General features: G+C 40.4%; 2 protein-coding genes and 1 long non-coding RNA gene across 5 annotated transcripts; 1 reads left to right on the forward strand and 2 right to left on the reverse strand.

The window, feature by feature from the left end:
• Window positions 1-74: 74 nt before the first annotated feature.
• Window positions 75-4400, reverse strand: tmem167b (transmembrane protein 167B). 2 transcript variants are annotated; one of them, XM_044180116.1, is made up of 3 exons: window positions 4271-4400; window positions 2826-2957; window positions 75-1716 (listed from the first exon to the last, which is right to left on the reverse strand). In XM_044180116.1, the coding sequence occupies exons 1-3, from the start codon at window positions 4344-4346 to the stop codon at window positions 1634-1636; spliced, it is 291 nt and encodes a 96-aa protein (XP_044036051.1). In that variant the 5' UTR covers window positions 4347-4400; the 3' UTR covers window positions 75-1633. The 2 variants fall into 2 exon arrangements, with proteins under 2 accessions (XP_044036051.1, XP_044036052.1); XM_044180117.1 differs by having other exon boundaries at window positions 4148-4311.
• Window positions 4401-5121: 721 nt separating this feature from the next.
• LOC122868262 lies at window positions 5122-7932 on the forward strand. 2 transcript variants are annotated; one of them, XR_006376080.1, is made up of 4 exons: window positions 5122-5258; window positions 5609-5838; window positions 7408-7514; window positions 7680-7932. It is a non-coding gene; the product is annotated as an uncharacterized LOC122868262 (long non-coding RNA). The 2 variants fall into 2 exon arrangements; XR_006376079.1 differs by lacking the exons at window positions 5122-5258; window positions 5609-5838 and adding an exon at window positions 5874-6254.
• Window positions 7933-8222: 290 nt separating this feature from the next.
• On the reverse strand, window positions 8223-12012 carry b3galt6 (UDP-Gal:betaGal beta 1,3-galactosyltransferase polypeptide 6). Its single transcript, XM_044180110.1, has 2 exons — window positions 11681-12012; window positions 8223-11056 (listed from the first exon to the last, which is right to left on the reverse strand). Exon 2 carries the CDS (start codon window positions 11044-11046, stop codon window positions 10024-10026), a length of 1023 nt encoding a protein of 340 aa, XP_044036045.1. The 5' UTR covers window positions 11047-11056; window positions 11681-12012; the 3' UTR covers window positions 8223-10023.
• Window positions 12013-12028: the final 16 nt, after the last annotated feature.

Below are 12028 nucleotides of genomic sequence, written 5' to 3' on the forward strand. Positions count from 1 at the left end.
TCAGGCCCTGGAGGGCTTGTGACAGGAAAATGAATGCAGCAAAATACCTAGATATCTTGGAGGAAAACCTGAGATGAGATGATGAGAGATGATTTATTTTTACAGCAAGACAACAACCCCAAACATGAAGTCAACGCTGCACATAGACGGCCGTAAAAAGTGAATGTCCAGGAATGGCCAAAATCAGTCCGCAGTTCCAATCCAGTTTGTGGCAGGAGATGAAAACTGTTTTTCAATCAGTCCTAATGTGACTTAACTGAGCTTGAGCAATTTTGCAAAGAAGAATGGAGGCTAAATTGATATGACCAGAAGTGCAAATCTGATACAGATCTATGAACATACTGCTGTCAAAACTGCCTCAACTAAATATTAACTTGAAGAGGGTAAATTCATATACATTCAATTATTTCAGATTTGTGATTCATTTGGAGGTGTCTTTGTCCTTTTTTGTGTTCTGTTGATTAATGCCAAAAAACATAATTACTTCGACTGTGATTCAAGATTGTAGCTCAATAAGACATGAAAAACTCCAAAGGGACTGGGGTGAACACGTATAGGCACTGAATGCCACTTGAGGCCTGACATGTTTTGTTTTTTTAAAGACAACAAACACAGAAATTGTCTGATTAATGTTTTACTCAAAATTGCATTCCACCCCCCCCAAACAATTTCTTCTTAAAAAAAAAATAAAAAATAAAGGTGGCAGAATTAAACTTAGAATAACAGTATATAATTAAGATGGCATGGGAAGCACCATCCCTATTTGGCATTGCATTTAAATCTTCAGGCAAGTCTGATAGAGCTAATTTTCACAATATGTTGAGATATGCCTCTTTTAAAGTTATTACTCTTCTCTCTGTGACACTCTACAATTGTGATAGGACTTTGACTCCTCCGTGACTTAGTTTAATTTGTAACATGTTATCTAGCATTAGATGTCAAAGTAAATACAACACCTGTGCAAAGTGGGTATTTCAAACCTAAAACAAAGTTTAAAAGATGCCAAACAGCACTGTTAAGAAATGAAAAAAGAAAATATATGGGGTACACAAGAACATCTTTATATATTAGCTTTGTTTCTCTTCCCCTCCACCCTTGACAGAAGAAGTGATACAGAAAAAAACAGCATAGCTGGGAGCAAGCAGAATTGATCATTTTCAGCTGGATCACACATAACCTCTGGCAAATCTCTACTGGTCATATCTTTTTCCAAATATATACAGCTAGGCTAATTTGAGGTTGTATACACATATAATGTATAATGCACACACTGCCCTTCGATCTTCTGCATCCTTCAATATAAATATTTATGCGGTGTGGGTGGAGACAACCAACAGAGTTACCCTACAACATGTGACCCAACAGGCTCGCTCCTCTGTAATAACTGTGGAGTAGATTCAGGATGCCCATCATGTCTGTAGTGCACACACATTATTAAGGGAGGAGTTATACACCCAGCCACCAGAAGGGGGCAGCACTGGCTAGTCTTTCACAAGGGTCCACAGGGCCAATGGGTTTTTATCAGGCAAGTAATCCAAGAGGTGTCCCACAACAAGGATTAGCACATGACCACAGAGGGGAGTCCATCCCCAGCCTGCACCCATCCAGTCTTTTCCAGTCCAGTCTGACTCTATCATTTCAAGAAGACAACGTAGAAAGCCATGGCCAAACAGGACATCGCCACGGCAATATGAAGTCGCGTCCCAATTATCGCAGCTGAGAAGGGAGATAGAGGATGAGTTAAGAAAATTACAGGTCAACTACGAACATGCAGCACCAGGAGAATATAGCAAACGATGTAAACAGATATGTTGTCAGTGCAGTGGGTGTTGTATGCATGAAAAACTCTCCGCAAAAGTCTAACATTACAGTGTGGTCTGTAAATATTTGGGCAGTGCCACATTTTCTGTTGTTTTGACTCTGTACGACAAAACATGAAATTTGAAATGACTGAGAATTAAGTTCTGACTTTGAGCTTTAAGGGTTTTATGAGTGTTTACCTCCACATAGGCCAACATTCAGGAAGAGCACAAGTGGAACTAATAACATTAAGGATGGCTTGGCTCCATTAACGTGTCCCAGTAAGCCAGTGTGCCAATATGTCAGCACACACAATACAAGAGCCCCTGAATTGGCAAAACTATATGGGACGCAACATTTAAAAATGTTATTAATTACACCAGTGCTTTCCCTGCTCTGACATGTCAAAATGTCAGTTGTGAAAAAGGCCTATTGGTGAAGAAAATCAGGACAATGATCCTAAATGCACAGACAGGACAACCAAGTGAGTTTTTTTTTATGGCCAAACACCATCAAATGTTTGAAGACAAAATGCCCTCAAAATAGCATTAGCAGGGAGTAAAGATGGCTGAAGTACAGGCCTGGCAGAGCATCAACAAGGAAGATACAGAGTGTCTGCTGAGGTCTGTGGGTCACAGACTTCAGTCACTGAGTGCAGAGTATCTGACACCAAATACCGATTAAGATAACTTTATTGAGGTTTGTCTTAAATAATTTTTGGTCCCCTAAAATTGGTAGAGTATATATAAAAGGGGGAAGATGGATGATGATGTTTTTATGCACTAAGATGTTTTTTCTGTATAAACACCTCTGCACTGGAACGTGCATATTTCTCCCCAGAAAGATACACAAACTATATCAAAGACACTACTGACATCGTCCACCCTTTCAGATTTCATTTTGACGAAACTACTGGTTAAAGAATGAGTTCTCAAGCTTTAGGTATTCCCATAGGGACATTTTGTGTAGAAATCACGTGTGTGTGTGTTGAACCAGCCTATTGTTAATTCATTATATATACCTACCTTTGTAGAAGACGCCCCACACTCCTTTCTTCTCCGACAGCAGCCAGCTGTTGATACGAGGCACCTTTTTGAGGTATGCACAAGTGCAGATGAACAGCAGCCCAAACACCAGGATGCCATCGAAAGAGTACACTACGGAAGAAGGGGAAGGTAATATCACACACTCTGCCTTACATGCCAGTTAGCCAAATGCATTACTAATTCTGTTATTCACACAGTAAAAAATAAAATCTGTAAGCTGAATTAAATGAGCCAAAAACAATGAAAGAAATAGAATACTCTTAAATATGAAAAAGGCAGTGGTGAGAAATCCACCAATAGAATTCACTAATTCTCGCTGCGGTACTGCACAGGTTAGTTTTGATTTGTGAATTTGAAAAAGCCTCTTTGTAAGAACACTAAAGAGACAGACTGGAGAAATGTCATGTAGAAACAAATAGCCTACTGCTGCTCCATAAACAGTAAAAAAAAAATTTTAAAAAATGGAGCAACCGCTAAAAAGACAAACACTCATGGTGAATTTACAAGGATATGGATACACGTCTTAATTTTATTGTAATATCCCAAACAAAAACTATGAGCCCAGGGAGTAAGTTTAGTTTCAATTTACAATCTCCGCAACCTGTCACCTAATGACATCTTCAAGTTATGTCGGTGCTCTGACGTCCAGCTTCGAGTGACAGATGTTTATATTTCTGCTGCTGTATGTCTGACATGGTCTCCACTCTTTAAAGTAATTTAAACAGTAACATATACACCATGTCTTGTGGTTGATTTTTCCTTTAAGCCGCATGTACAAGCTGTGTTATTGACTCTAGTTAAGTCCAGAGTTGCAGTTGCAATAATGTTAATGATCTAACGTTAATCCACATCAGCAGCGGACGAGAAGAGAAAAGGGTTGATATTTTAAGGGCTAATGTCAGTTACATGCTAACAAGTTTGCTTGCCCTTTTCGATTATTGTTGGGGTCTAGCTGTCTGAAATGTTTAGCATTAGCCACCGATACCCTAACGTTAATCAATGCTAGTTAGCAAGAAACCTTGTAGCCTGACAATAATACGGTGTTACCAGCATAAGATATTTGAAGATAAGAGCGTTTCACTCGAGGGCGGTAAAATGTGCAATGCATCTGTAATTGTAACAAACAAGTGATTTAACACTGTTAAAATTAGGAAAGAATAATTTGTTTTGGTGCTAACAGACTAGCAGTGCTGCCCAGGGCCACGTCTACAGCTAGCATAGCTTCCACGTTAGCCTTCCGTTCAAGCTAGCCCAACTTGCATGTTCTGTCCTTAGCTAGTTGCATAATACAGTAAACCTACCATTTGTCATATTTGCAGTTTGCTCTTTGACAATGTTGTATGACCGTTTCTTCCTTTAAATTAGAAATCCATCATGTATTTTAAAGTGGAGATATAATGCAGTCTACTTCTCTTCGCACTCACTCGGTTGACATTTCCGGTTTCGCTGACTGTCTTCTTCTTCTTTTAATTCGGCAGACTGGACGCTATAATGGCGCATTGCTGCACTCTAGTGTCTCTAGTGTTAATTTCCTTTAGATAGTCGTATATTTTCTTGTACAATCCACTACTGTGCAGATATTCCATCAGTCTCTTCATTATAATCCAGTTATTCAGGTTGAGTAAAGTATGTAGAGTGAAAACAGTTTCTCCAGCTGCTTCCAAGTCTCTGAACAGTTTCTTCCTTTGGAGTGAGTAGTTCTTGCACTAGATGAGGATGTGTCTCAGTCTCTCTGAGCCTCCACACTCACATTTACCATCCCGATGCTTTCCAGTCAGAGCCAGCCCACTCTAGCCTCAACCTGGTTATGATAGCAGAATCTCTCCTTTTGCAAGCAACCTTGCTTGTTGCTTTTTCCACTGTTTCCTGTAATGTGTAGTAAAATCTCCTCTTCGTTTCCTTGTCCCATGTATTCTGCCACTTTTCTTTTACTGATTTGTTTATTATTGAAGTGTATTCTGACTGTCCGTATTGTAGGGTTATTTCTATTTTATCCACATGAGCTGCATTCTTTGCTAAGTAGTCTGCTTCCTCATTTTCTCCTACACCCATGTGTGCTGGTACCAGTGTAAAACCCACCCCACATCCTGCTTTGTGAATTCTGTATAATGTTTGATAAACCTCAGGTCTGGAGTTGGATTTGATTCCTCTTACTGAGGTTAACACTGATGCAGAATCACTACATATGACTGAGTTGTCTGGCTTATTGTCCTTTATTCACCAAAGTGCCCATGATATTGCCAGCATCTCTGCTGTGAAAACTGACATCTGATCTGAAATTCTGTGTTTCACTGGCTTGTGATCTTTTACATTTTATATTTGTTGTTGTCCAACTAGGATTACTGCCATCTACTGGAATTTATGATTTACACCAGCCTGAAATTTAAACTTAAAACACCCTGTGTTACCATGGTAAGCCTTCACCTCAGCTTATACAGTATGCTTCAGTGTACAGAATTTACCCTTTTTTGTACATATTAAAATATATTTAATATATTGCATGCAACCCAACCAAGATAGCAAAATTGAGACATATTTGGAAAAAGAGAAACTGAATTGTTCCTAACAGACCATGTAGCATGTTTGTATATTATCCATGATCATGGTCAACATCTATAATGAGGAAATTGACATTTTGCAGATATATTGTTTGGAGAATGTATTACCAACAAATGGACAGGACTGGCAATATAGACATAATGCACATGAGAAGAAATATTTGGGGCAGTCGGGTCTTTCATTGCTCACAACATTTCTTACAGGATGTGGCCAGCACACTGCACTCTGCCATATATGACATGGAGGCAGCACCTACAGCAGGAGGAGGACAAGGGTATAGGATTAACAAAGTGGTGAAAAATGCTGGCTCTGCTGCAGCTCTGAACCTGGACACACCTTTGGCGGTACAGAAGGAAGGATGATACAGCCACCTCCACCTCCTTCCCCGCGGAGCAATCTCAGTCTCAGCCAGTCAAGAGGGCACTGAATCAGGGTACTGCACTGCATGTGAGACCCATACAAACCACCTTCTGTTGCTTTACAATTTGCTCCAGACTAAACCAGTAAAGCATTAGCCTACACACTTGATAGTATGTTTCAGTAAATATCTAATCGTATATCTGTTATGCTGTGCATATGCTCCTTTCTACCACCATTGTTTCAAACCCACTGGATACTTAGACTCACAGCAGCATCACGGGACGGAGAGCCGGAGAGCCCATAATAGAGGAAGCTATCGTAGCTTATTAGCCGTGTGTCACCATTCACTTTAATGTAACCTCCTTGGTCAGAGTATTAACTTCCCCACGACAGAGATATGCAGACAATTATGAGACAGGAGTCGATGGTACAAATACGTCTTTTCAGTTTATTCAAACTGTGTGAACTTGTTATCTCGTTAGCAACCAGGTAAAGGAGATCTTTATTTCCTCTATTCAATAACTTGTTATTGAATGACATGCTGTGAAATAGTGAACAACGTGTCAGGGGGGAGTAAACAGAGCAGTAGAGAGAAAACAGAGAGACTCTCCGGGAGCTATTGTGACTGACTTAATTACCGGTTAGCTCGCCAGTTACAGCACATTTTTATTGATACGTTCAATCTCAACATTTTGCGACCTGCCAGATTACATTAATTACCAACATTACCTCATTATGTTGATAAAAACGTAATGTGTGAGACTTGCGGTATAAAAGAGTGAACAGTATTAGTACTAGTACTAAGTGTAGAATGGTGGTACTGATTGGCCAATCAGTGTAATAATGTGCTAATAATGGCTTTATTGATTGGTGGCTAGTGGTATAAATCGAATACTAGCCACTAGTTCGCTGGTTCACTGGTGCGCCTCGAACATATGTGGCTGTTATGTAATCCTCACTTTGCTAAGCTTCAAAATACTGGAATGCTAAGCTAGGTAATGGCTAATCATTTCCTTAGTTTGTTTATCAGTGTCAAAACAAAATGAAACTATATATAACCCATTTTTAACCCATTCTTCAGTTGGAAAGTCAGAAAGATGAACTAACACATAAAATATAGAACAACGCCAGGCTCATCCTTTAAAGGTGATTGTTTTACATACCTATACATACAGTGGAAAGGGGGCTGCATCAAACAGCTGCATACCAAAACCTAATGTTCTTCCGTTTATGTAAGGGGTCTTTCCCCCACAGTACTATAATTCTCTCATGGCTTCCCTATTATGTGTTATGTAATGAAGCTATTTTGGCAGCCTGTAATATAAAACCTTAGAATGCTGTGATCTCTCTGTCCCTGAAAGCTTGTGAACCAATTTACACCACACTATTACAGTCAATCACTGTGCAGCTGCAGGGATGTGATAATTCCCAGACTGCAACATTAAGCTTCACTGAAAACTACTTTCTACTGAAATACACCCACCTACTGTGTGTCTTTGTACAGAAGAAACCATTTATAACAAAATTTGTAAATAATCTTGATAACCAGCTCTCCAGGGAAGATGCTTTATGGTATTATGGTTGCTTATCTTCATCTAGTGATCCATCTTGTTATAGTATCCCCCCCCCCATGTGTCCTCAGAGCCTGAGCTGCAGTGTGTGCTGGAACAGAAGCAGAGGGAGCTGGCCCTCCGTCCTCCCTCTGACCTGGAGGTGAAACGCCGCACGAGGCAGCAGAGAACACAAGTTGTAAGTATGTTAGACCAAAGATGGAAAACGACACAACCTGGGGAATACAGCATTTGTAGTCATCTATTTACCTTTTTGGGAATGTGTGCGGAAACCTGCAGATATTGGCAAATATACAATCTTATTAAGGAGGATGTCCAAACACAGATGTTTCCTGTCTTGCAGTACAAGCTGGAGGACAAGAGGAGTGAGAGCCTGCAGAATGTACCAGAGTTTGTTCGCGTACCAAACATTTTTTTCTAGTGACGACCAGAGAAAATGGACAAATTAACAGCGTTAACGTCCAGAGAAGTTCCTACTGTATGTTACTGTCAGTTAAAAGGATCATCCTTGATTGACAACTGCATATATTTCAGATTGGAATAATCAAAATTCATCAGTCTTAATTTGAGGATAATGTTTAAGCATAATGGATCATGTGAATTCAGATGGCAGTTTGGAGTTTCACAGTGTAACACGCTTGACGTATTTCCTCTAAAATCTGAGTTGTGTAAAGACATCAAGCCAAAAAGGGTGTTTTTACACGTGAAACATTTCTAAATATAATGGCTAGTCAGGATATTTTATTTAGCAGTATTTAAAAAAAGCATTTTATGAAGTCCTCTTGGTAGCAATTCTGGCTTTTGTAGAGAAGTGTACAACATGTATGCATGTGACTATGACGTATCTTTACAAACAATGAATATATGAGAATATAAGTGACAAAAATACATTTAAAATGTTTATTAAAACATCCAGGGAGGCTGACCTTGTACGTCACAACAAACACTAAAAATGAAGTTGAATTGAATCAGAATCTGACAACAGTGAGAAAATAGTCATGTCATTCACAAAAACGTAACAGCAGTTCTAAAAATGAGCTTGGACGTATACGTAGCTCTTTTTGCAGCACTCCCCGACTGTTTGTGCTCCAACACATTGTACCCTTTAATCAACGCTGTACACATTTCACAAGTTTTGAGACACAGCCACTGACATCACAGGGTAAGTTCAGGTTGGAGAGCTTAACATCAGGAAAAAAAGAAGTAATCATTGAATAATGATTCGTGGACTTTAAAATGATGTTTCTTGATTAAAAAAGTGACCAAGTGCCAGCTGCTAGTCTATATCAAGTTTCTCAATCTGACTCTGCGCAGTAAATGTACTGACCTAAACTTTAATGTGAGACTGTTGCAGTATAATGAATAAGAAGGCCCGCTGAATAAAACACATTCAACCATTTTCTCTTACACATTCTTTGCATCTCCAAACACATGAAACCTTGTGTACCGTTGACTGTAAACAAAAGTTTTACATTTAAAAAGTGAACATTTCTTGTCCATTAATTCTGTGAATCATACGTGACCCCCCCCCAGCACATTTATAAATACAAATTCTACTAACAAGCAGCAACCACAGCCACTGTGCTTCTGTCCCAACTCAATATGTGTTGTGTTTGCTGCAGAATAAATTAACAATAAATAAAATACAAAAAAATTTGCTTTCACAAACAATGTAGACATGGCAGGGTAAGAATCTCCCTTCTGTGTTTCCCTGTACTATCTATAACACTGAAATAACCTTAAAACATACTGTGTCTCATAGTGTTGGAAAATATTTAGCAGGAGGTACAGCAGAAGAAGCACAGGAGACAAGTAGGCCACCAACGTGGTAAACTGGCCGTAAGGAGAGCACTGACATGAGCATGGGTTCAAATATCAAGGCCAAAAGAGTTTACAGGTCAAAAAGGAAACAAGGCTGAAGTTGGCTTCCTATTCAGGAGTTAAGGGGTAATATTTGCCTGCCAATTCTCTGTTGTTACACCACTTTACATTGTGAAACTGGTAGTAGACGTCATAGTAAAAGCTTTAACGTTGTTTAAAACCCCATTCTTTCTGCGAAAACATTTAATTACTTGTTCTCCATCCAGAGCACATTAAACCAGGTCCAGATTTTAAAAAACCTAAAACGAAATAACTATTGTACTTCGACTAGTCAGACCTGGACTAGATTAACACGGAGACTGTTTAAAGCGGCTTTTCAGATTTGCGAAACCTTTATTCTATTTGTGAAGACAGAAAAAAAGGAAATGTCATTGCTTTTCCTCCATCCAGACCACATTAGACCAGGTTTAGCTCAAAAACCACTATACCTAAATTTGCCAAACTTGTTTAAAATGAACATGGAAACTCTAAAGACTGTGACCCAGTTGGTGAAAGTGGTGAAAACAGAAAAAAAAAAAAAGATTGCATAAAGTGTTTTTGAGCTAGACCTGCTCTTATGTGGTCTACATGAAGAAAAGGCAGTGAAATCAAGCTTTTTTTGTTCTCACAATTTAAAAAAAAGGATCTTCAAATCTGAAATGGGGTTTCTAACAGCATTAAGGCATTTATTATGGTGTCTGGGACCTGTTACACAACTTTAAATGGTGTAACAATGGAGAATTGGTCAAAAAAAAAAAAAAAAACATCCCTACCCGACTTGGCAGATATGAATCAGAAGAACTTCAGCCTTGTAAAAAGGACAAAAATTAAGGAATGCCATCCTTCCTTTGGCAGCACTGAGAGGGTGGCACGCTCCAGTCATACACATAGGACAACCGTAGCTTGACTTCCTCCTTGCAAAGCCTGCCGTCACGCTGCAGAGTCTGATGTTTTTCCAACATGTCCTCCAAGCTCTGCTTATGTGTCACCAAGTATTTGTTGTTGCAACCACGCGATTTATACTCTGTGTCAAAGCGTGGGTCATGCGTCCGCCGAACATCCACTGGTGCCAGCCAGGCGCCCAGTGACACGTCCTCACTCTGCCACGTCTTGAAGTAGCCTGCATTTAGATGCACATAACGTACCAGGTCAGCCGAGAGGATGTAGCCCCCACCCAGTGCGTAGGGCAGGTAGTAGTCACAAAGCTCCCAAGAGCTTTCCCGCCACTTCCCAGCTGTTTTCACTCGCCCTCTCCCTGAGAAGAAGCCCCAGTACAACCGGTTGGGCTCTTTCCCCTTCAGCTCCTCCTTAAGGAGGTCCAAGCGGGCAAATGTGTCATCATCTGCTTTGAGGACAAACTTGAACTCCACATTCTGGTCCAGCCAGGAGTACATGTGCAGCAGCTTGAGTGTTAAGTTCTCGTAAGAATCTCGCAAGTCAGGCAGTAAGAGCAAGTCCTTGTGCCGCCCTTGCTCTGTGTTAAGATTCTGAAGGTCCTCGTTGGAAAGCCCCTGAGTTCCCACCACAAACATGGCCAGAACATCGGAGTCCCGCTTGACCAGCCAGGTGCTGCGGATGATACTCCTCCGCTCTGTGTACTTGGGGCCGGTTGTGATGAGGACCACAAGGAATGCGGATGACAAGTCTTTGGATGTGGAGGGGGGATTATGCTGCTCTGGATGAAACTGCAAAGCACTGGCATGAGGGGCTAGGCCTGGAGGATCCTGGTGGCCTTGTTTCAGGGTTTCTGAGGTACATCTGGCCAAGAAGACCAGAACTACAGCAAAGCTGCACACAGTGCCAATGACCAGGGCTGTCTTGTGGCGACACACTAGACGCAACAAATTCATGGTGCTGAGTCTGGGGCGAAGAACACAAAAGATTGTTAGCATTTATGTAATTCAAAATATCAGGTGAATCATCAACACACGCAAATTAGACTTTGCAGCCTTACATTTCTGCAAGCATTATCAGAAAACTTGTATCAGGTGGCTGAATGAGCAAAGAGTTTAACTAATAAATGACAAATCTGCATTTTGTGTTTCTCACAATTAAATATATGCCTAAATGAAGGTGCAGTTAGTAATCACACAACACTAAATATTTGTTTCAGCTCGCTTTACTGCAGTGTTTACAGACATTGCAGATGTAAACAAACATTTATGAGCATCAGAAAAGATGCCTAGTGTCAGTCTGCGTAACATAGTAATAAATGGCATTAAATTGGTCGCAGCACCTTCAATTCCCGTGTTTTAAAGTTTAGTAGTGATGTTACCATGTTTGCATTTGGACCACAGATTTTTGCCTTGAATAACGGTAACGTTAGCTATCGAGCAAGTTAGCAAAGTAACCTCGCCTCAGCTGCACACCCGTCTTTGTAGCACCACCTGCTTGCTAAGCTTAGTAGTTAAATACACTGTATGTACGTGTCATAGCAATGTTGTAAGCAGTAATAAATTAAAGAGTGATTGTTAGTTACCATACCTAATTGAAAGGTACCTGTCCCGTGAATGACACAACCAGAGCGGGCCACAGCTTTGCAGAGCTAACGTTAACGCTAGCTACCGAGATTTGACCCTCTGCGCACTTTGTAATCTCACTCCTCTGAATGCAAACGCACACAGGTTGCTCATATTGGTCTAAACAGGAGATGGAAACCACTAAGTTTAGCGGCGTCGGCCACACACGTTACAACAAGCAGATCAAATCGTTCGCTTTTTGAGTTGAGCCAGGTATCAATGTAACGTTATTCATTTTTTATCTCATAGTGTAAACCAACTCAGATCTGTGTGGCAGTGACGGAGAGGAAACGGAAGTGAAACCCCCGTAAGA

Source organism: Siniperca chuatsi, linkage group LG2 (assembly GCF_020085105.1).
Source record: "Siniperca chuatsi isolate FFG_IHB_CAS linkage group LG2, ASM2008510v1, whole genome shotgun sequence".
Taxonomy (NCBI): Eukaryota; Metazoa; Chordata; class Actinopteri; order Centrarchiformes; family Sinipercidae; genus Siniperca; species Siniperca chuatsi.

Bases quoted from the DNA above. Each gene is read 5' to 3' on its own strand.
- tmem167b (XM_044180116.1), bottom strand. From the start codon at position 4,346: ATGCGCCATTATAGCGTCCAGTCTGCCGAATTAAAAGAAGAAGAAGAC. The intron at 2,958-4,270 runs GTGAGTGCGAAG...CTTCTTCCGTAG, and splicing joins AAACCGGAAATGTCAACCGA to TGTACTCTTTCGATGGCATC. The intron at 1,717-2,825 runs GTAGGTATATAT...CTCCCTTCTCAG, and splicing joins GTGGGGCGTCTTCTACAAAG to CTGCGATAATTGGGACGCGA.
- b3galt6 (XM_044180110.1), bottom strand. From the start codon at position 11,046: ATGAATTTGTTGCGTCTAGTGTGTCGCCACAAGACAGCCCTGGTCATT.